The sequence below is a fragment of the Salvelinus alpinus genome, chromosome 35, assembly GCF_045679555.1.
Source record: "Salvelinus alpinus chromosome 35, SLU_Salpinus.1, whole genome shotgun sequence".
Lineage (NCBI taxonomy): Eukaryota > Metazoa > Chordata > Actinopteri > Salmoniformes > Salmonidae > Salvelinus > Salvelinus alpinus.
The window spans coordinates 19,623,870-19,648,555 of NC_092120.1; the positions used below are offsets into that span (position 1 = coordinate 19,623,870).

General features: G+C 46.0%; 1 protein-coding gene across 2 annotated transcripts in view; it reads left to right on the forward strand.

Moving 5' to 3' along the window:
• Positions 1-24,686, forward strand: part of LOC139564311 (zinc finger protein 407-like) — a 185,217-nt gene that overhangs the window by 107,399 nt on the left and 53,132 nt on the right. For both annotated transcript variants that reach the window (XM_071383732.1, XM_071383733.1), the window contains exons 5-8: positions 5,769-5,935; positions 13,326-13,409; positions 14,819-14,939; positions 19,894-20,072. In XM_071383732.1, coding sequence (XP_071239833.1) covers positions 5,769-5,935; positions 13,326-13,409; positions 14,819-14,939; positions 19,894-20,072 — 551 coding nt within the window. The remainder of the gene's footprint in view (positions 1-5,768; positions 5,936-13,325; positions 13,410-14,818; positions 14,940-19,893; positions 20,073-24,686) is intronic.

Sequence of the window (24,686 nt, forward strand, 5' to 3'; positions counted from 1 at the left end):
CCAGCTGATTTGATTACCTTCAAAGCCCATTGGACCGTAGACTACTGGAGTCTTGGAAAGCACGTGCAGGGCACGAGAGTGATGGTGTCTCGTCTTGCTATCGTTCAACCTGGGAACGAGCTTGTCGTCAGTTGACTTTGTGTACACTAATGGAAAATAACGGAAACCAGGGCTGTGTACTCAGGAAAGTCACCCGAAGGAATCTAAAATCTTCCTTCTTTAAAAAAACAAACAAACACTTCTTTTAATTTGGTTTCAATCGACTCCCGCTGAAGAAATATTCTGGCCTCACGCATGCACACAAACACACACACACACACACACACACATTTTGACACCAGTCGGCAGAGTTTAAAGTTATCCTCTGTCTTCGACTTGTAATGTTTGGGGCAGCTCAAGGCCAAATGACTTAATCTTCATTCTGCTAATTTGATCTGGATTTAAGATGCCGGGCTGACGAAGTGCAGAGTGATTTCTAGAGAGAGAAAAAGAAAGAGAGAGAAAGAGAGAGGCCTGCCAGTTGATGATCCACACTGAACGCTGTCGTGTTTCTACCTCTAGGCTATCTTTCGCCGCCACACACACTCTTATTTTGCACGTGAAAATCCTCTCCTGACAGTTGCATATCAGATGGACTCTCTCTCTCTTTCCCCCCCATCCCCCCCTTCACTAAATAGACAACAGTCTTCATTTTGAAGTTGTCTGTTTGTGTCAGTTTGGCTGGAAGGGAGAGGGAGAATATGTCGGAGACTTTTCTGGTCAACCTAACGTGAGGGAAAGGGAGGGACCTCTGGACCGGTCTCCACAGTACTTCACAGCATCTTGACTTATTTAGGAAGGCTATGACTGGTCCGTTTTGTGCCACGTGTCCTGTTGTGTCTAATAAGTAAAATAGAGTTAGTGGAAGTAAGTTACTGACACACACAATCCTATCCCAGTGACCACCTTGCCACATGGGGGCGGTAGTGCAGAGAGGCTTCACATGGGCTTCCTTTTTGCCATCAGTGGAAGTGTATCCTGCAGATATGTCTGTGTGAGAAGTGTGGTGATGAATGACGGTATAGGAATAAAGACGGGAGCTTACAGGGAAGAGGCCCACCTGGCTATTTGAATAAATCTGCATGGGATGCCAATCATTTAGCTGCTTCAGGATCAGAGGAGGGAGGGAGGGAGGGAGGGAGGGAGGGAGTGTGTGTGTGTGTGTGTGTGTGTGTGTGTGTGTGTGTGTGTGTGTGTGTGTGTGTGTGTGTGTGTGTGTGTGTGTGTGTGTGTGTGTGTGTGTGTGTGTGTGTGTGTGTGTGTGTGTGTGTGTGTGTGTGTGTGTGTGTGTGTGTGTGTGGGGACAAGAATAGTAAACAAAAAAAATGTTGACCAGCTATTGTTAAACCCCCTAGAAATAGCAGGTTAAGGTTAGAATTTAGGGTTAGGAGCTAGGGTTAGTTTTAGGGTTATGGTTAGAATGAGGGTTAAGGTTAGAATTTAGGGTTAGGAGCTAGGGTTTTAGGGTTTGGGCTCCTGAGTGGCGTAGGGGTCTAAAGCACTGCATCTCAGTGCAAGAGGCGTCACTATAGTACCTGGTTCGAATCCAGGCTGTATCACATCTGGCCGTGATTGGGAGTCCCATAGGGCGGCGCACAATTGGCCCAGCGTCGTCCGGGTTCGGCCGGAGTAGGCCATCATTGTAAATAAGAATTTCTTCTTAACTGACTTGCCTAGTTAAATAAATAAAATAGGGTTAGGGGCTAGGGGCTAGGGTTAAGGTTAGGTTTTCGGCTTAAGGTTAGGGGTTAGAGAAAATAGTATTTTGAATGGGACTGACTTGTGTGTCCCCACAAAGTTAGTTGTACAATACTGTGTGTGTGAATACCAACACACTCCTTGTCATCATGTGTAATTGAGATCTAGAGCGCCTGTTAATTTCCTACAAGTGGAAATCTGATTAACAGCAACCACAACAAAAATAAATACAACTCTAATTATATCTAACAAATAGGAGGAAGGCCTCCTGTTTCTTACCTCTCTCTCTCTGTCTCTCTCTCTGTCTCTCTCTCTGTCTCTGTCTCTGTCTCTCTCTCTGTCTCTCTCTTTCTACCCCTCTCGCTCTACCTCTCTCTCTCTACCCCTCTCTCTCTCTCTCTCTCTCTCTCTCTCTCTCTCTCTCTCTCTCTCTCTCTCTCTACCTCCCTCTATCTCTGGCCTGCTTTGCCTTGCTCCTGACTGTTTAGAGGTGGTAGGCTCTATGCATAAGTATAGGGGCTAGACTGTGGATCGTGACGTGATCTGACACGCGGATGACAAGATCAAAGAGCTCCATCTGATCTGGTGAAAACAGACGCCATACCTCCTCTCATCCATACAAAACCCCCACTGATCAGTCTACTGCAAGCACCATTCCTCCTCAACTCAGCCTCACACACACACACCACACACACACACACACACACACACACACACACACACACACACACACACACACACACACACACACACACACACACACACACACACACACACACACACACACACACACACACACACGCAGAGAGAGAGAGAGAAAGAGGCCCATGTTAAGGCCTAGCGCTGAAATGGCGCCCCACGATAAACAATGGCCCCGTTTAGCTCATAAAACAGGAGTGTTGTGCATAATGTTCACAGTAAAAGACAGCATTTCTTCACTCATCTTATTTACCTCTCCCACGGCGGGGGACTGGCTGTTGCAGGAATACTAGAGAGAGAGGGGGAAGGAGAAACAGACATGGACATATATTTATCGCCAGGATAAGGTCTTTGGCAAGTCACGGCATGGAGCGAATGAATGGGAGGATTTTGAAGATGCCTGCGAGATTAGACCAAGGTGATATAGACACTTTTTTAGAATGTGTGTTTGAGTGCTCGTGGTAAAAGGATGTTGAAGCTGCCGTTTCCTAAGACTGGGATGATAGTGGGACGTGACAAGCGTATCTGTGTGCGAGATAGTGTTAGGGGTGTGTACGGGAGGCGAAGTCAGGTGCAGGAGAGCAGAGTGTATTAAACAGGCGCACTTTAATTCCGTTCCAAAAATGACAGCACATAAGAACAGTAACGTTCCAAAAACATGGAACATAGCAAAAGTATAGCGCCTGACAAAATCCACATAACAATAAACAATTACACACAAAGACATGGAGGGGAACAGAGGACTAATTACATGCAGTGATTATGGAATGAAAACCAGGTGTGTAATGGAACAAGACAAAACAAATGGATATATTAGAAATGGAGCGGCGATGGCTAGAAAGCCGGTGACGTCGATCGCCGAACGCCACCCGAACAAGGAGAGGCGCCGACTTCGGTGGAATTCATGACAGATAGATTCATCCTACTTTGAATGTAGACCGTTCAAACGTTTGGGGTCACTTAGAAATTTCCTTGTTTTTGAAAGAAAAGCAAATGTTTTTGTCCATTAAAATAACAGCAAATCGATCAGAAAATGTCTACAGGGTAGACATTGTTAATGTTGTAAATAGAGGTCGACCGATTATGATTTTTCAATACCGATACCGATTATTGGAGGACCAAAAAAAGCCGATACCGATTAATCGGCCAATTTTATTTTTATTTTGTATTTATTTGTAATAATGACAATTACAACAATACTGAATGAACACTTATTTTAACTTAATATAATACATCAATAAAATCAATTTAGCCTCAAATAAATAATGAAACATGTTCAATTTGCAAAAACAAAGTGTTGGAGAAGAAAGTAAAAGTGCAATATGTGCCATTTAAAAAAAGGTAACGTTTAAGTTCCTTGCTCAGAACATGAGAACATATGAAAGCTGGTGGTTCCTTTTAACATGAGTCTTCAATATTCCCAGGTAAGAAGTTTTAGGTTGTAGTTATTATAGGAATTATAGGACTATTTCTCTCTCTACCATTTGTATTTCATATACCTTTGACTATTGGATGTTCTTATAGGCACTTTAGTATCGCCAGTGTAACAGTATAGCTTCCATCCCTCTCCTCGCCCCTACCTTGGCTCGAACCAGGAACACCAGGAACACGACAGCCACCCTCGAAGCATCGTTACCCATCGCTCCACAAAAGCCTGTTGTGCCGATTTAAAGAAGCAATACAACTGGCCTTCTTTAGACTAGTTGAGTATCTGGAGCATCAGCATTTGTGGGTTCGATTACAGGCTCAAAATGGCCTTTCTTCTGAAACTCGTCAGTCTATTCTTGTTCTGAGAAATGAAGGCTATTCCATGCGAGAAATTGCCAAGAAACTGAAGATCTGGTTCTGCCGTTTCCAGCTACAATAGTAATTTACATTAACAATGTCTACACTGTATTTCTGATCAATTTGCTGTTATTTTAATGGACAAAAAATGGGCTTTTCTTTCAAAAACAAGGACATTTCTAAGTGACCCCAAACTTTTGAACGGTAGTGTATAAGGCAAGCACGTGTGTGTGTCCCTGTCTCTCTCTCTTCTCTCTCTCTTACTCCCCACTCTCTTTCTGTCTCCCCCTCTCTGTCCATCTCCCTCTCTCTCTCTCCCTCACTCCAGACTCTCTCTCTCACACTCTCCATTCTCTCTCCCTCACCTTCTCCCCCTTTCTATCTTTCTACCCCTCCCCCCCCCCCTCTCTCCACAAGGAAAACGTATGAGTTGAATTATTGATTAGGGCATGTGCTCCACGCTGCTAGAAGTCATTATTTGTTCAGGTGAGTGTCAACATGGCATGCTATGAAACAGATACCAGAGGCATTAAACAACACAATCAGACCTCCTCGCTAAAATAACACGCTCTCACGAGTCTCGGCACAAGACAAACGCTCCCGAAGAATCTGAACAATTCTCTTGTTTATGGCACACACATTTTTCATTCTCCAGCTAGGCAAAATTCTAGTGGCGGCCTAAAGATGAATTTGACCGGAATGGTATTCTGTTGTTTTAACTAATACGTGTTGCTTGTAGCTTAATTAAACAGCTATGAATCTGGGACTGAGCGCCCTCACTCTAACCTGGAAGTATCTAGGCCTATGTCATGCACCGCTGGCCTCTGTGGAGAAGAGCTCTTTCCCCATCAACTGTGCTTCGTGTCATCGCACAAAGACTGGCACACAGGGCGGAGGAACAGAGGGAAAGAGAGATACAAGGGAGAGATGGTTAGTGAGAAAGGGAAACGGGATTTGAAGAGATGGGCATGAAGAAAGATGAGGAATGAACGGAGATGAGGAGTTAGAGGGATAAAGCCAGGTAGGAGGGAAAGTGTGATCCAGCTTTTCATTTAGCCTACAGTATTCCTGTTGGCCCTGACTAAGTGGTGGGAGACCCCTGTACAGGGCAACTCTATACTCCCTACTGGCCCGTCTTTGTGTGTGTGTGTGTGTGTGTGTGTGTGTGTGTGTGTGTGTGTGTGTGTGTGTGTGTGTGTGTGTGTGTGTGTGTGTGTGTGTGTGTGTGCGCGCTGTATGCATGCGTGTGTGTGTTTGGACTGTAACAGAATTTCTCCAGTCCTTTGGGCCCTGGCGCAAAGCAGAGAATAAATGGTGGAGGTGGCAGGCCTGGACAGAAAAATCAATGCCTGCTTATACAGACATGACACGCCAGGAGCCCCAGCAATCTGTGTGTGTATGTGTGTGTGTGTTCTCCTACTTCCTCCCTTCCCTACCTTACAGTCTTGGGTTTCTACCTTTTACCTCAGCTTTGGGACTAAATAACGCTCTCTTCCCTCCCTCCCTCCCTCCCTCCCTCCCTCCCTCCCTCCCTCCCTCCCTCGCAGGAAGTTTGAGTGTGATCTGTGCGACCGGTCGTTCAGTGAGAAGTGGGCTCTGAACAACCACATGAAGCTGCATACGGGGGACAAGCCCCATAAGTGTGCCTGGCCATCCTGCCATTACGCCTTCCTCACCCTGTCTGCCATGAAAGACCACTACAGGACACACACAGGTGAGATGCAACACCCCCCCCCCCCCCCCCCACACACACACACACACATTGTCTACTGTACTGTACTGTACACACACACCAATACCAATACATACAGTGAATTAGTACATGTCCATACAGGTGAGACACACCTTCAAGATGCCTACCTACAGTACGTACATATACTGAGAGTAGGAACCAGTCAGAAATGAACAAAGTGCCTGTTTGGTGTGGCCAGACTGTTTGCTTCAGGTGTCAGTCCGTCAGTCAAGCTACTCCTTGACACCCTTTTTAAAGTCAATGACTGAAGCTAGCAGAAGGCAGGACGGCAGGCATGGGGGCGGGTCTCGGTATGACAGGCTGAGTGAGCGCCAGCAGGAGAACAGTCCATCCGTCACGCGGGCCCCTCTCACGGTGGCAAGGCGCCGCCGACATAATTAGACCTTTTTATTTTCATTTGTTTCCCCGAGAACCATCACTCGCCGTCGGCCGGGGCCGACCGTCACTCTGCTCCAAGCGCCAAGGTGTCACTTGCTGCGACAGGGAGGGTAGGGAGAGAGAGAGTGGGGTAGGGAGAGAGAGAGTGGGGTAGGGAGAGAGAGAGTGGGGTAGGGAGAGAGAGAGAGGGGTAGGGAGAGTGGGAGAGGGGTAGGGAGAGAGAAAGAGAGGGGTAGGGAGAGAGAGAGAGGGGTAGGGAGAGTGGGAGAGGGGTAGGGAGAGAGAAAGAGAGGGGTAGGGAGAGAGAGAGAGGGAGAGGGGTAGGGAGAGAGGGAGAGGGGTAGGGAGAGAGGGAGAGGGGTAGGGAGAGAGAGAGAGGGGTAGGGAGAGAGAGAGAGGGGTAGGGAGAGAGAGAGGGACGACAGAGAGAGAGAGAGAGGGACGACTGAGGCCCTGATTAGTGACACCCAGAAAGCAAACTCAATTTACAGCTCCATGATGCAACACTTCTATTAATGGGCAGACGGGGACGGGGACGGGGGGGAGGGGGGTGACAGAGGCAGACATTGGCGTATCATTGCAATCCCATTCCAGCACACAGGCGAGTTGACGCACTCTAAAATATGATCGGCGTGTGTGATCTGTTTGAACGTTGTAAATGGGCTCCTTCACAAGGGTAAGCTGCAATACTAATAAAATAAGTAGGAAACTAAAAGTTGAACCAATCATTCTCGGTGACATATAGCTGGAGATCTCTGTTACTTGTCTGGGGTGGGTTGTGTGTGTAGCGGGCGGGATGAGGACAGATCGGACCACTGGTGGGTGGTATTGAGGAAAGTAGCGCGTGCCTGCGTGTGTGTCAGCATCGATACCCAAGATAATGTCGCGCAACAAGATAATGTAGCGCAACAATTAAGGTGTGTGAATAGTTGGTAGCTGCACTATTATGTGGTGCAAACAGTGTTTGAGATATGCGACAGCACTAGTCATGAAATGGAATTCTGTCTTTTAAACAGTGTATGTTCTCAATCCTGTTGCATTTGAACATTTTCCGTTGTGACGAGAGACAACGAGTCTCTATAAAACACACTTGTGCTGCTACCATTTCTCTGACTGGGACTGTGACGTGAGCAGCCGTCGTGAGGGACTTCCTGCTTTTCCTCTGTGTGTGAACACCTCCCGCTCCTGGGCCTGCAATCATGTCCCCAACTGGATTCATTGTTCTGGGGCTGATTTGTGTGTTTTCTATGTTAATCACTCTCCTCACACCCCCAATGTCTGAGCTGAGGAGGAAGAGGAGGAGGAGGGGAGGTAGCGTCAGCCGCCAGGGTCATTTGTAACGGCTGATGAATGAGCGACTCAAATAAATAAATAAATCAAACATGTCCCAACCCGCCCCAGCCTTTTCCCCAGCCCCTCCGCAGAGGGACCGGCAGTGCCGTTTGCCGCGACAGGGCCACAATTGATTTCCTCATTGCCTCAGTTTGTCGCTTAATCTGGCGATATGCTGATAAATCTTCGCACTTTGTCAATTAATTTCCCTGAGAAATGAGGCCCAAAATGGCGAAGCACATCAATAGAGCGGGCGGATTCTGTGTCAAAAATTAAGCGGTGAAATTAATTGCCCTCCCAACCGCAACCCTGCTAAAACATAACTAATGAGGGAGGCAATTATAGCTGCATGCAGACTCCTACGGGGTTATTTAAAACACAGATATTGGCGTCGGGCACCCAGACACACATATATCAAATCAAATCAAATTATATTTGTCAAACGCTTCGTAAACAACAGGTGTAGACTAAAAATGAAATGCTTACTTACGGGCCCTTACCAACAATGTAGAGCTCGAGAAAATAGAGAAATAAGTAATAACACATAATAATAAAAGTATTCATAAATTCACAATGAGTAACGATAACACGGGGCATCAGTATCGGGTCGATGTGCAGGGGTCCGTGGTAATATGTACAGTACATATAACTAGGAATAAAGTGACTAGGCAACAAGATCGATATTAAACAGTAGCAGTGTATGTGATTCAAAACAAACACACACACACACACACACACACGCACGTGCAAATAGAGGTGGTATTTTTGACTGCAAAGTACTTTTTAGTAAGTCTTGCAATAAGTGGATTTATTTTGTTAGGGGTAGAGGAAGTACCAGAAGAGTACGAACAAAGAATAGTATTGAACTGTTAAAATGACGCAAAGTTATGTGAGAGATTTAACTGGCCATATGTAATCTGGGTTGCGTTTTGTGTATGACTGTGTGTGTGTGTGTGTGTGTGTGTGTGTGTGTGTGTGTGTGTGTAATCTGGGTTGCGTTTTGTGTATGACTGTGTGTTTGTCTGATCTGTGCGTCTCCGTGAGCGAGTTGTGATTGTGTGTGTGTACGGGCCCTGTGCTCAGTATCTTTAGCCTGCTGGATCCCCTGGTGTTGACAGGGCCCCGTCACTGTCCGGTCCCCCACCCACGCCATCCTCCCCTTGGCCCTCAGAGGGCTCACCGCCATCGAACGGCAGATGAAAAGCACACGTAATTTATCGCCAGCGTTTCCACTAAAATAATAATTGTGGCGACTGGGCGCGGGAATCGATGGCTATGGATTTTTTCCGTGGTGGGGTCTTGTAGCACGGGGCATAATGAGTGATGGAAGGGCGACGGGTGGAATCGGGGGGTGATGGGGAGAAGGGAAAGAGGGGGCTATTTTTCTGATAGGAACTGAGGAGGAGGCAGACCTGACGCTCCCCTAACAGACTGCTAACGTTCCCCTAACGTTCCCCCTAACATTCCCCTAATGTCGCCCTGAAGGTTCCAATGCCGACAAGGAGAAAGAGAGGAAGAAGGGCAATTTTAAAAGCCCAAAGATTTTATCATTCCAGAATGAACAAATAGGAATCCTCTATAGCTAAGGAAAAAGCACCTATTTAAGACTGGTGGTTTTCTCGTCTTAAGTGGCACTGCGTTAGAACACTCCTCACAGTCGAGTGGGTTTAAATGGGTGTAATACGGGTAATACGAGGCTCCTCTCTCTCTGTAGACTCAATAAAAGCTGTTATCCGAAGTGAAAAACACTACTTCCCCTCTGCATGAAGTTGTCACCTCCATGCATTAACAATGCACAGTGAAAGTTCAAACTTTGGGATTGAGACGAGCAGTTAAGTGACAGTGATAGTGTGTGTGTGTGTGTGTGTGTGCTTGCGTGTGCATGGGTTTGCGCTAGCGTGCTGCAAGTGTCCGTGTGTGTGTCTGTCAGCATGTGTGCATGTATGCCTGTGTGTGTGCTACTGTACCCACATGAAAAATGTATATTTTGCGGACATTGCTGTAGTATTTACTACAGTGTTCTTTTGTTGTTGCGGATAATACTGCAGAATTTACTATAGTATTCTGCAGTATACTGCAACATTATATAGTAAGTACTACACATGATCGAGGGATACTACAGTGTGTAGTATAGTATTCTACAGTATATAGTTTACTACAGAACTCTATAGTAAGTACTGTAGTATTCTATAGTAAAGTGTAGTATTTGTTTTTCATGTGGGTAGCTACAGCATGTGCTTTATGTCCTGGAGGCAGACAGGCCAGAGGTCTGCAGACTAATCAGAGTTCTTCCCTGCTGAGTGGAGCTGGCGTAATTAACAATGGGCAACAACAGGCTGGCACTGAGACACAGCACCATACTAAGCCTCTGTCATATATCGCTGTATTAACACCTGTAGGTCTAAGCTAAAAAAGAAGATGTTTTATCACATACAGCGGATGAGTGCAGCCATAGTAGTACGGTGCCCCTGGAGCAAATTAGGATTAAGTGCCTTGCTCAAGGACACATCGACATATTTTTTAGTTTGACGGCTCGGGTATTTGAACCAGCAAACTTTTGGTTACTGGCCCAACGCTCTAACCTCTAGGCTACCTGTCGCCTAACATAAGGAATTGTTTTAAGATGGTCATAAAATGTATAATTTAGCCATTTGATTTCGAATTTTAGGATCCCTGTAGGTCTAAAAAAAAAAATATATATATATACAAAGTTATTTGATAAAACATTGAATTTGGCATTTACTGCGAAAGCCCGTAGAAACACATTGAATAACACATTCATTAGTAGAGTCGTGGCCGAAAAGTTTTGAGAATGACACAAATATTAATTTCACAAAGTTTGCAGCTTCAGTGTCTTTAGATATTTTTGTCAGATGTTACTATGGAATACTGAAGTATAATTACAAGCATTTCATAAGTGTCAAAGGATTTTATTGACAATTACATGAAGTTGATGCAGAGTCCATATTTGCAATGTTGACCCTTCTTTTTCAAGACCTCTGCAATCTGTCCTGGCATGCTGTCAATTAACTTCTGGGCCACATTTTGACTGATGGCAGCCCATTCTTGCATAATCAATGCTTGGAGTTTGTCAGAATTTTTGGGGTATTGTTTGTCCACCTGCCTCTTGAGTATTGACAACAAGTTCTCAATGGGATTAAGGTCTGGGGAGTTTCCTGGCCATGGACCCAAAACATCGATGTTTTGTTCCCCGAGCCACTTAGTTATCACCTTTGCCTTATGGCAAGGTGCTCCATCATGCTGGAAAAGGCATTGTTCGTCACCAAACAGTTCCTGGATGGTTGGGAGAAGTTGCTCTCGGAGGATGTGTTGGTACCATTCTTTATTCATGGCTGTGTTCTTAGGCAAAATTGTGAGTGAGCCCACTCCCTTGGCTGAGAAGCAACCCCACACATGAATGGTGTCTCAGGATGCTTTACTGTTGGCATGACACAGGACTGATGGTAGCGCTCACCTTGTCTTCTCCGGACAAGCTTTTTTATGGATGCCCCAAACAATCGGAAAGGGGATTCATCAGAGAAAATGACTTTACCCCAGTCCTCAGCAGTCCAATCCCTGTACCTTTTGCAGAATATCAGTCTGTCCCTGATGTTTTTCCTGGAGAGAAGTGGCTTCTTTGCTGCCCTTCTTGACACCAAGCCATCCTCCAAAAGTCTTCGCCTCACTGTGCGTGCAGATGCACTCACACCTGCCTGCTGCCATTCCTGAGCAAACTCTGTACTGGTGGTGCCCCGATCTCGCAGCTGAATCAACTTTAGGAGACGGTCCTGGCGCTTGCTAGACTTTCTTGGGCCTTCTTCACAACAATTGAACCGCTCTCCTTGAAGTTCTTGATAATCCGATAAATGGTTGATTTAGGTGCAATCTTACTGGCAGCAATATCCTTGCCTGTGAAGCCCTTTTTGTGCAAAGCAATGATGATGGCACGTGTTTCCTTGCAGGTAACCATGATTGACAGAGGAAGAACAATGATTCCAAGCACCACCCTCCTTTTGAAGCTTCCAGTCTGTTATTCGAACATGACAGAGTGATCTCCAGCCTTGTCCTCGTCAACACTCACACCTGTGTTAATGAGAGAATCACTGACATGATGTCAGCTAGTCCTTTTGTGGCAGGGCTGAAATGCAGTGGAAATGTTTTTTGGGGGATTCAGTTCATTTGCATGGCAAAGAGGGACTTTGCAATTAATTGCAATTCATCTAATCACTCTTTATAACATTCTGGAGTATAGGCAAATTGCCATCATACAAACTGAGGCAGCAGACTTTGTGAAAAGGAATATTTGTGTCATTCTCAAAACTTTGGCCACGACTGTACATGGCAAAACAGACGGTCAAAACATGCATCATAAGGAATAAGGTTTTGAAGTGTCTGTCCTATAGAGAGATATAAGAACTTTTGTTTGACCCATGTTTGAGCACATTAGTAGTGGCACAGAGCAGAACAACCAACACCATCGAAAGGAAAGTCCCCCCTTTCCATATTCGTAACATATTAGGTTCGGTCTGGTCAGTCGGTTTTGTGAGAAGACCTCTTTGAAATGAGGACGTCCGTGACAAGGAGTTCAGACAACTGCCCTAAAGCTTGTTGATGTCGTAGAGCCAAACAGCCAACACCGTTTTAAACATCTGTTATACAGGGTATGGACCATCACCTGGGTCCTGTTCAGTAGAGAGGAAAAGAGGATGTACATTCTGAACTGGACAAAACGTTTTGTTGTCCGTTGCGAAACGTTTTGCAAATAAATACTCATACTGATGATCCAGTGTCCTCAGAGTCATGTTTGTGTTGCGATCAGCCTGCCTACACCTCTTCCTCCTCCTGCTGTGTCTCTGTGCTGAGAGAGAGAGAGAGAGAGAGAGAGAGAGAGAGAGAGAGAGAGAGAGAGAGAGAGAGAGAGAGAGAGAGAGAGAGAGAGAGAGAGAGAGAGAGAGAGAGAGAGAGAGAGAGAGAGAGAGAGAGAGAGAGAGAGAGAGAGAGAGAGAGAGAGAGAGAGAGAGAGAGAGAGAGAGAGAGAGAGAGAGAGAGAGAGAGGGGGAGAGAGAGGGAGGGAGGGAGGGAGGGAGAGAGGGAGAGAGGGAGGGAGGGAGGGAGGGAGGGAGAGAGAGAGGGAGAGAGAGAGAGAGAGGCACACTGCGTAGTAAAAAAACCCGCTGGAGTGATCAGCTCAGCCCCATCTGGAAGGCATCGGACAGAAATGAAGTTGTACAAAACCATCCCATTGATAATAAAGCTAATTTTTATGGCGCTGACAAGTATGTAATTATGTTCAGCGGTGCTTTTCAGATTTTATCACAGTCAATAAACCACACTGGCAATTTCCGTCCCATTTGACATATTTACACGGATACATTTGATTGGAGGAATTAGTTAACTGTGAGAGCCTTGATGGATATACACTAGTGATCTGTGACTTTTCCCTCCGCTTTCATCTGTTAATGAACTCTCTGTCTCTCTCTCTCTCTCTCTCTCTCTCTCTCTCTCTCTCTCTCTCTCTCTCTCTCTCTCTCTCTCTCGCTCTGTCTCTCTCTCTCTCTCTGTTGATGATGTTGTCCCTACTCCTTCTTCCTCTGTTGACTCTGTAATGTACTCTGACCCCCCTCATTCCCGCCCCATACAGGAGAGAAGTCCTTCCTGTGCGATCTCTGTGGTTTTGCGGGTGGCACGCGACACGCCCTCACCAAGCATCGCCGCCAACACACAGGTGAGCCACACGATGCTAGAGCTGCACACATCCAGCATCTAACACACACACACACACACACACACACACACACACACACACACACACACACACACACACACACACACACACACACACAGTCTGACATGTTGATGTCGGTGATAGACATGTGTAGCAGTATGGATGACTGAGTCTGAGATTTTTTAATTTAGGTTATCATTTCACCATGTCATTCTATCGCTTAGGAAAATTGCATTTTTCAGATATGCCGTCAATAACAAGTGCTTTTTGGAAATTGGGAAAGTGAAACAAATCCTGTTAACCGTTCGTCTGGCAGGCGCCCAAGGATCAAGCATCCCGTTATAAATATTCATTTAGATATTCATCATTTAGATTTTTTTTTTTTGCTGTCGCATTTTGACAGTCATTTACATTTACCCGACGCTCTTACTTTTTGTCCTCTCTTGTCCCCTGTTGTCAAGTGTCAGTTCCAATAAATACATCTCGGCAATCTATTGTCGGACACACTGTCCAGACTACAGGTGTCATCAGTGTGTCTCTTCTTCAGATCAGTCCTGGGTTCAAATAGGATTTGAAGTGCTTTAGATGACTGGGTCTCAACTGGTTTTGCCTCGGGACCCAAATTGAAGCAGGTTGTCTCAGTTGCGACCCAATATTCGCATCGCGGAAAAGAATCGCCAAAATACAATATCTGTAAAACAGTTTTTTTATGCTATGTTGTTAGTAAATGTAGCAAATTTATGACAAGGGAACAACATTCCCCGTTCTTTCATCGACAATAATAACAATTCTCCCATATTCTTGATGAAGAATGTTAATAAATTCACTGGTTTGAGAGCACAAAATCGACCCCAAAAAACGCTGCTAATGGCTCTATGTTGAAAATACTGTGATTGAAGAAAAACATTTCAGAGATTCAATTATATCAACAAAGAAAATGGTTCATTATAAGTTCTACACACTTTCTACCTGTTTTAAGTTTTTCCCCCATATTTTTTATTTTTTTACTCAGACACCCTTGACCCGCTGACAATCGCTGCTTTAGGTGGCCTTGATTGAGCTTTCCTGGCACAATTGAATTATTGGAATAGTCGCAAAATTGCGACTGCTCAAAAGTATTTGAAAGGTTTCAACTACTTTCCTACTAGCACTGACTTTGCTAATAACTATTTTGTTTAGGGGCTATGATTGTGATATGTTGTTGTCTCATCTAGCTATGTTAAGATGAATGGACTAAAGTAAGTCGCTCTGGATAAGAGCGTCTGCTAAATGATTCATATGTTAAATGTGAATGCCTGCGTTAGAGTGAGATTCCACTTGAGACGGACAGGGATTCTGTATTTCTCTCTGTCCGTCTTCCTATCCGCCCTTCCTTATCTTCCCCGCCTGTCTCTCTGTCTGTCCCCCAGGAGAACGGCCCTTCAAGTGTCAGCTGTGCGGCTTCGCCTCCACCACCCAGTCCCACTTGACCCGCCACAAGCGCGTGCACACGGGGGAGAAGCCCTACCGTTGCCCCTGGTGCGACTACAGGTACCGGCTCATTGGGCTCGCCCACGCATGGAAGGACAGATGGCAGGGGTTGATGGCAGGGGTTGATGGGCAGGAGGACCGTGGGTTTAATCACGAACGCACGCACGCACACACACACAGGTCTGATCTCCCACAGGCTTCATCATCGCATCACTCTGCGATCATCAGCAGGCTACAGCATCCAGCCGCTGGCAGGTCTGTCATTAAAACGCCATCACAGACCATCAGTAATTACACACTTACAAACTTTTGGCCACGTTGCACTTCTCCATCTCGCTTCTCTTCCTCTTCTTCGTCCTCTTCCTCCCCCCTCTCAGGAGTGGTGGAAGTGCGAAGGGAACGCTCCCGGCGTCGGTTTCAGAGGAACTAAAATGACACGGGCGGGCTGTTTGTTGTGGTTTGCTCTGTCAGGATATGTTAGGCTGTCGGAATTGGAATGTACTGCTCAGATACTCGTCTGAAGAACAGAAGAAAAACTCAAATAAAAGTGAGATGTTCCAATCTGGGTTCATATCTTTAGGAACATCAGAGGGAGAAATCCTTAAACATTAACGGGACCACCATACCAATTGCCGTTCTTTGTCCTTTAACACAGTTCAGAAAGGCAATGGTTTAGCATGTGAGGTGTTATATCATATTTCACTTATTTCTACGCATTTTTCACTCAATTCACATATTATTTATCAAGGAAGAGTAGTATTTGACGTTTAAAAGCACTGTGGGGAGGCAACAGAGGGAACCGGACCAACTGTTCTTCTATCTGATTCCAAATGATCGTTACAGATTGTGGCAAATGAAGCAGCAAGTTAGAAGACCAATTAACATTTTTGGTTTGGCCCCCGTGGGTACGGAGGGCAGAGGGAGGGGCTGGAGAGGGTAGCGGCTCGCAACCCCTGTTGGGTTCCAAATGTGTGTAGGAGGAATTGAACACGGGCACCGGGCAGTCATGAAGGGCCCTAACTCTGTGCTCCGCTCTTCCCCCCTGAATACATTTGTAAACCTCCAATGGCTCAATGGCTCAATTGTTCAATGACTTCACACGAATAAGGATGTGCTAGTCAAGACCCTGTCAACATTTGACCGTGAACAGGATATCTCATGATATATAGAATTCGATATACCATTGTAACGCTTGCATCTTATAATTATATTATGTTTATAATTATATCGTAACACATTTACGATACTGAACAAAAATATAAACGCAACATGCAACAATTATGTTACTGAGTGACAGTTCATAAAAGGAAATCAGTCATTTGAAATAAATTCATTAGGCCCTAATGTAGGGATGTTACATGACTAGGCAGGAGCGCAGCGATGGGTGGGCCTCGGAGGGCGTAGGCCCACAGACTGGGGAGCCAGGCCCAGCCAATCAGAACGAGTTTTTCCCCAAAAATACTTTTAATACAGACATAAATACTCATCAGTTGTGTGAGAGAACTGCACAGTGGCCTTTTATTGTCCCCAGCACAAGGTGCACCTACGTAATAATCATGCTGTTCAATCAGCGTCTTGATATGCCACACCTGTCAGGGCAAAGGAGAACTGCTCACTAACAGGGATGTAAAGAAATTTGAGAGAAATACGCTTTTTGTGTGTATGGGTAATTTCAGGGAACTTTTATTTCGGCTCATGAAACCAACACTTTACATGTTGTGTTTATATTTCTGTTTAGTATATATTGTGTAATCTTATATTGGTATAAAATAGTAGATGTGTCGCCGACATCTATGAAATCCTCAATGCAACTTCTTTACCTTATCTTCAAATGAATGTAAAATATAACCTTTTGAATTCTATTATAGAAGGTTCAAATAATTATGGTTGGAAGATGCAGGTTATTACTGTCAGATATTATTAATAGTCATATTTCGAGGGGGATAACTGGCATATACATTCTCAAAGGCTATCTTTCAATGATATATACCTCATTTTGCAGTCCAAAACCTCATGCCATACCACATTATGACTATTGTACTCAATGAATAGACACTCACGATAGCTACTAAGGCATCATGACTGGCATAATTGATATCCTCCCTTTAATACTTTAAATCAGCATCCTCTGTATGCACATTTTCAATCTGCCTGCCTGCGAAAAGAGCTACTTTGAGCTAATTCGAGGTAGCGCTAAAAGTCGAGGTCCGCCGCACGGCTGGCGGTGGATGTCGCGGGGCCGGTGACCCTGTGAAGTGTTGGGAGAGGCGGAGAGCAAGGCGTGGATGAGCGCTAATGATGTCTAGGCCGTCTCTTAGCCGTCGCAGATACCTACCTCCATTCTTGAAAACACAAACACACACACATTTTAAATCCACCGCTAACGAACAGCCTCAATTACTAGCCTCATTACCAATGCAGTCGTGGACGAAGAAAATATGGAAATGTTTTGGGGAAATAAAAAAAGACGGAGCGAATCGCGACGTTATCTCGGCAGCGGAGTTGATTCCCATGTCGCTGCTCGCGGACGTGGAGAAAGTTGAAACGCGGCCGTTGGACTAATTAATATTGGCCATCGTGGGAGGACTGTGTGGGCCTTTCTTTTAGCCTGACACCTGCTGACTCCTAAACGCACATGATGTTGTTTTAATATGACAATTACGCCATTACCATATCTGAGAGATAGAAGCGCTCCCGCGGGATCCCCTCACTCTTCTTTAGAACCTCTTCCTATCTGACTCGGAATGGATTATTTATTCCACTGGCCTGGAATAAGAAATCAGTTAATTTGTCTTGAATATAAATTCTATGTTTTTTTTTTTTTTACGATTTATGATTATTCTTATTATTTCCCTGACGGTGACCGAGGACTTCTCTATCTGAAGGAAAGTTTAGAAATAACTTTTAAGTGGTCGGGGTAAATTCTGAATTGAATTTATCGTATAGTTACTTGTTGGATAGTATTTATTGCTACTGCTTGTGTGCTTTACTCACTGTAGGCCGGCCATACACCGGGATTTGTCAAGTTATTGAAAATGTTATTTACTTTATTTGTGATGTTGATATTGTTCGGTTGTGGAGTCTTGGTCTGTTAAAAGGAGGAGGCGCATCCTGCATGGGTTTTAGCGTTAGCTGGAGGGTAGTTACATCCCTGTGTGCAATCCCTATCCACTTACCCAGGGTCTTAATGGAGCTGTTACTGTACTGAGGTAGACATGGTCTACAGCGAAAGGCATGGTGAGGAGAACACCTCACATTTGACCCTACCTAACGCAACTGGCTTCATGGAGGGCATGTCACCATTCACCAGCAGGTGTTTTGATGTATTTATGTGTAAAACACAGAAAGGGGCGGGTCCTCTGCATAGTTCTGAGGACATCTTTATATTATGAAGTCCCGTAAAGCAAATGAGGGGGGGGGCAGGACTGCTAAGACCCTTGATGGAGAGAGGTGTCTCGGCAAAAAGTGAAAACAAATTCTACCCTTGCCTGGCGTGAGCTATGGTACCCGTGAGCCTTTATTGTCCCAGCCAAGGTGATAAGGGAGAAGGGATTGCATATTATACTGTCCGAGAATGTCAGCCCGAGACCAAGCACGAGTGCCTCATCCATCACGCATGATGCTGTGTGTGTGTGTGTGTGTGTGTGTGTGTGTGTGTGTGTGTGTGTGTGTGTGTGTGTGTGTGTGTGTGTGTGTGTGTGTGTGTGTGTGTGTGTGTGTGTGTGTGTGTGTGTGTGTGTGTGCGTATGAAAGTGCCGTGGCTCCTGCGCTGCACGTGCTTACATGATGTGGTAACCGTTGTATCTATTGGTTGTGTGTGTGTGTGTGTGTGTGTGCTGTCTTTGAGCATGTCTTTGAGCATGTGTCTGTGTGTTTGTGTGTGTGTGTGTCCTCAGGTTTAGATAGGGCCTGAGACCAGGTCAGGCTGCACACTTAAATCAGGGGGTCTCTGTGACTCCCTGAGCTGACATCATTACAGCCAGCGCCCAGCATTAGCTTACTGTACGACTACACCACGTCAATACTACACACCTACACTACTACACACCTACACTGGTCCTGTATGGCTCAGCTGGTGTTAGCAACACCAAGTCGTAAGTTCAATTCCCACACAGATCATACATACAGTTCAAAATGTATTTACTGCACTGCAAGTCACTTTGGATAAAATGGTATAATATACCACTTTTACACATATTTAACAAGTCAGTTAAGAACAAATTCTTATTTTCATTGACGGCCTAGGAACAGTCAGTTAACTGCCTTGTTCAGGAGCAGAACAACATATTTTTACCTTGTCAGCTCGTGGATTCGATCTTGCAACCTTTCGGTTACTAGTCCAACACTCTAACCACTAGGCTACCTGCCGCCCCACTGTAGCACAGGCAGAGGCATAGGGCCAGTATTTTCTGTTACTTTTACTTGAGCTCCGTTTTGAAAATCCGCAGCCCCCAGAATCAGGTCTTGTAGCTGGCCAGTGGATACCAGATTTGGTTCAGGGTTCCGAGATTACAAACACGGTGGACCTCATCAAAATACGATGCAGAAACGTTGTTTTTAACTTTCACCCTGTTGCAGGAGTTTCATACTCCTAGAGTGACACGTCTGTAACATGCAAGAGGGCTGTGTGAAAACGACAACAGTGCGTCTACAGCATGGAAATGTATCCCTCAAATTGTAGAATTGTCTATCATTGTTTACCACTTTGCCCCCCGTTTTTGGATTGCATTGTCACAGGGGCTTTAAGAGTCTCTCCAAATATGTATACTCCTTCAACATGCTCCCTCAGCCCCACCACTAAATTGTTTGCGTTCAATCCACTTGATTCATGTTATTAGTGTCGATAGAACAAAACCAAACCGTCAGTACAGTAAACCTTCCAAGGGGAGCGTCCTCGATTGTTTGGGGATTTTCTTCTTCTCCTTCCTGTCTTTTTATTTTTACTCTTTGTTTGATCTTTTTATCTTCTAATTGAATCAACTGTTCCTCCTTTTTAATGGTTGTCTGTTAAAAGATCCAACTGTGCGGAGAACATCCGAAAGCACATCCTGCACACGGGGAAGCACGAGGGAGTGAAGATGTACAACTGCCCCAAGTGTGACTACGGCACCAACGGCCCCATGGACTTCAGGAACCATCTGAAGGAGCATCACCCCGACATCGAGAACCCTGACCTGGCCTACCTGCATGCAGGTAGGTTTACCCCTCTCTACACACAGGCCTGCGAGTGAACATACAAACAAACAAACAAACACACACACCCACTGATCTTCACTCTGACTCTCTCCTCTGGGTAACAGCTCCCCTGACACCTCTCTTTCTCTCTCTTGCTTTCCCTCTCTCTCTCCTCTCTCTCCCCCTTTTCTCTCTCTCTCTTCTCTTTCTCTCTCTCTCTCTCTCTCTCTCCCTCTCTTCTCTCTCTCCCCCTATTCTCTCTCTCTCTCTCTCTCTCTCTCTCTCTCTCTCTCTCTCTCTCTCTCTCTCTCTCTCTCTCTTCTCTCTCTCTCTCTCCCCCTCTTCTCTCTCTCTCTCTCCTCTCTCTCTCTCTTTCTCTCTCTCTCTCTCCCCCTCCTCTCTCTTTCTCTTTCTCTCTCTCTCTCTCTCTCTCTCTCTCTCTCTCTCTCTCTCTCTCTCTCTCTCTCTCTCTCTCTCTCTCTCTCTCTCTCTCTCTCTCTCAGGGGAGTGGTATCATGTGTGTGTTTGTAGATGGTAGGTAGAGAAAGCTGCTGTATTTGGTGATGCCTGTAAAGCCACTGACAGGCAGTGCTGGATGTAATAATGTAATATGGATGTAATACAGTGCCCTGCCAATCACTCCACCTCCCCCTGTTCCTCCTCCTCCTCTGCCTCCTGTTCCTCCTCCTCCACCCTTCCTCCACCCTCCTCCTCCTCCTCCTCTTCTCCCTCCTCCTTCCACTCCTCCTCCTCTACCCCTTCCCCTTCCTCCCTCCTTCTCCTCCTCCTCCTCCCCTCCTCCAGAGCAAATCTGTTCGTCCTCTATTGGATCTATCTTTTGTGTTGAGTGTTCTTCCTGTGTCCTTGAAGCCCCCAAATCCAATCTAGAGAGTGAATGTCCTTCTCTGGAAGCCGAAAGGACACCTTTTATCCTGTTATCCCTCTGACCTGGCGCCCTCTGGATAGTAAAGCATGTGGTAGCTAGCCGCTCCAGTCCAAGGCTGCGTCCCAAATGGTGGCCTGTTCCCTATTTCCTGCACTCCTTTTGACCAGGGTCCATAAGGGCTTGGCCAGGAGAGGATACCATTACTGGGGTGAGGAACATGGCCATAGAGCATATGGAGAAGGAAACACTGTGGCTTTATTTCTTTAGTTTCTATGGAGACAGGATGGGTCTGTGTTTTGTCTCTGTGTACTGAATCTGCTGACTGTTCACCGGCCTCTCTTTGCCTTACACAGACTTATGGTTGGCAAAATACCTGCTTCTTATTCCCTTACACTCTGGCTCATCCCCCTAGACACCCTTAACCCCCACACTACCCCCCCACCCTCACACCCACAGAAGGTTGAAAGAAGGTCTGTTTGTGTTTTAAAGTGCTCTTGCGGGGCTCTCTGAAAAAGGGAAGCAATGTTTCATCCGAGTCGACAGAACGAGACCAAAAGAAAGGAGAGCGGGGGGGGGGAAAGATGAAGAAGGTAGATGTTGAATTAACCTGCTTGTGATTGCTCTCTGTCAGGATGGGGCTGGCAGGGAGAGGCAAATCGTCTGTGAAGGCCCTTCCTGCTGTTTTCCCTTTGAAAGACACAGATCAAACACAGACTCTCTCTCTCTCTCTCTCTCTCTCCTCTCCTCTCTTTCTCCTCCGTAGCCCAGTCACGGGCCCCTCACAGCCGCAATTGATTGACACTCGGGCGTCTGCGGCGCTCCTCTCGGTGCCGTCTCCGTCTCTGTCTCTTTTTCTTCTTCTTTTTTTCAGCCTTTCTTTATTCAACGCCGTCGCACTTCGAATTAAAGCCCTTCTCAGGGATGAAAAGAGAGGTCCTCTGCAAACGGAGGAGGGAGAGAGGAGGGAATTAGAGCCAGCCAGAGATGACGGAGGGAAATTATGATTCGAAAAAAATATGAAAGAAACCAGGAGAATATGATTAGGGCAATTTTTTTAAAGTAAAATGGTAATGACAATTGTCTTCCTCGTGAGATGGACACAGAGATAGGGCGCAGGGAAGTGGCAGTGCTTCTGAGATGTGCGCTGCGACGCCACAAGGCTAGCGGTGATGGTCGAGCTACAGGAAAGGCACCATACCTTATAGTTAAACGGAGGATCTCCACTGTTGTTCTTGTTAAGGTGTTAGGCTTAACAAGAACACGTAATACAATGCCCTTTCGTACCCACACAGGTCATAAGTCATCATTAGCATTGTTAGAGGGTCTTCATGCCACTGTTTAATTGTAAAAAATCTCCCCAATTGTGGACTTCTAATTGCGCATCTCGAGGGCACGGCAATCAAATGGCTCGTAATGATGTGTCCGGATGTGCTACTTAGTGGCCGGCTGCAGCACGTCTTCAAGGCATTGTTCCTAGTTAGTTCAGTTTCTGTTTGCCCTAATAATACAAGACCGATGACTACCGTAGAGGTTTGCAAAAGGGCCCCTTCTTAAATGATGTAATAATGCCGTATCTGAACCATCAGGCAAATTCATTTGTGTGCATGTTTGTTATTATGCGATATTGCAAGCAACAAAAAAAACTGTTTTTCAAATGGTTTTACTTTAGTCCTTTCTTCTTGCTTTCTACCCTCCCCATATCTCTCTCTCTCTCTCTCTCTTGCTCTCTCGCTCCCCCGCTATCGCTATTTCTCTCTCGCTCTGTGTATTGTTCCCCCATTGCTCTCTCTTTCTGTTTCTCTCTCTCGCTCTCTCTCTCTGTCCCTTCAGCATCTAATGAAATATCCCACCCCTGTTGTGTGTGTGTGTGTGTGTGTTACGTGTTTATTCTAGGAATAAAGTGGGTATTTAAAGTTTAAATAAAGTGTCAATTTGAAGCGTAGACAATAAACCCAACATCTCGGGACTTGGCGTCACCCTGAGAGAGAGTTTGCGACATTAACAATGGACTTGTTGCAGCGAGACGTTTGGAAGAAAAATCAACGTTTATAAGGCTCCGAAATGTATATCTTGGTCTTTCAACGTGTCTTTGTCTCTGCTTGTCCCTTAGTTCATCTGTTTCCCGTCTGCCTTTTTGTCTGTAGTCGTTGGCACGAACACACCAGCGTTTTACAGTGTGAAGACAATATCAGGAACATGTTAATACAATGTGTTGTCTGAACAGACGGAACAAAAACAAATGAACTCTGAAGACAGTGTGTCTTTGTGTCTCTCTGTCCCTTCCCGTCACGTTCACACAAACACACGTTGAGTGCAGCACACCTGCATGCAAGGGCTTGAAGCTGATTGCAGTGCCGGGTGTTAATTGGAGATTTCCCCCGTGGTGAACACCTTTTTGGTTCCCTGCTGGCTTTCTTTGGGCCTGTTTTTCTTCCTGGAAATACATCACAGTTTTTTGCAACCCAAGACATGAGCTCTGGAAAGAGAGTCTCCCCTCCGACAGAGCACGGTAGGGACTATTCAACTATCAGGGGACTCGCTTGTTTGTCTTTGCCTCTCTCTCTCTCTATTGTTTTCTCTCTCTCTCCCTCTCTCTATCTCCCCCCCTCTCTCAGTCCCTCTCTGGGAGGCTTATTTGTGTATTTGGATGTTGACTCTCCCCCATCCCCACGCTCCACACGTTACAGTAGGCCTGATTGAGGTGTCACGGCAGAGACGCAGAGAGTGCCGCTCAGTGCGAGTGTGCCCCAGGGGACGGCTAGGGAGGGAGTGAAAAGCCAAACGGTTTGGGAAGAGAGACGGCGCATGCAGTGGCGTGCGGCCCAGTAAACGGATGCGGGCACGGGGGCCACTCGGCTCGGGCTCGGCAAAGCCGGCGTTTCCTGCATAATGACCTGCTCCGACGAGCATGAACGGACACATTCATCACACATCAGCCTGCGACAAACAGGCCTTTGTTTGGTCCACTTCGCTCCACTCTGAGAGCCACTCTCTCGTGGTATTTAGTGGCCATTCAGGGGACAGACTGACAACCAGTCTATGGGCCTATATATGTATGTATGTATGTATGTAAGAGAAACTGTGGGACTAGTGGCTCTTGGTTGGTTCTCTCTTGGTTTTTCAGTGGCTTCTTCTGAAATGACCCCCTTTTTTAGTATGTAGTGCACTACTTTTGACCAGAGCCCTATTTGCACTATAGGGAATATAGGGAATAGAGTCAGTGGCTACTGGTTCCCTCTTTTTATCCATGGCTACTTCTGAAATTATACTATGCCTTATATCGTGCACTATTACAAAAGCCCCCCCCCCTCGTGCCCCTGACTTTGGCTCTGAGTGATGATTGGATGATGGAAAGGTCACAGTGTGTACTGTAGGGGTCAGAGGATGAGGTCAGAGAAGTGTGTGTGAGTCTGGGGATGACGGGGCCTTGTCTGAACACACACACACGCACGCACACACACAGACACACACATTCAAACACACACAGAAACACACATTCGAAGACACACACATTCAAACACACACAGACACACACATTCAAACACACACAGACACCCTCCTCCATGTGGTGTGAGTGACAGCTACAGGGGTGTTTCCCGAGAGGCACCTCTCTCCCGGCACGGGACGTTGGATATGGGACCAGCCGGCTCCTATAAGACCTCCTCCATTATTCAGTCGCCCATCTCCCCTCGCTACAGACACTACTATAGACAGTAGACAGCGATGGACAGAAAAAGATGAGAGGG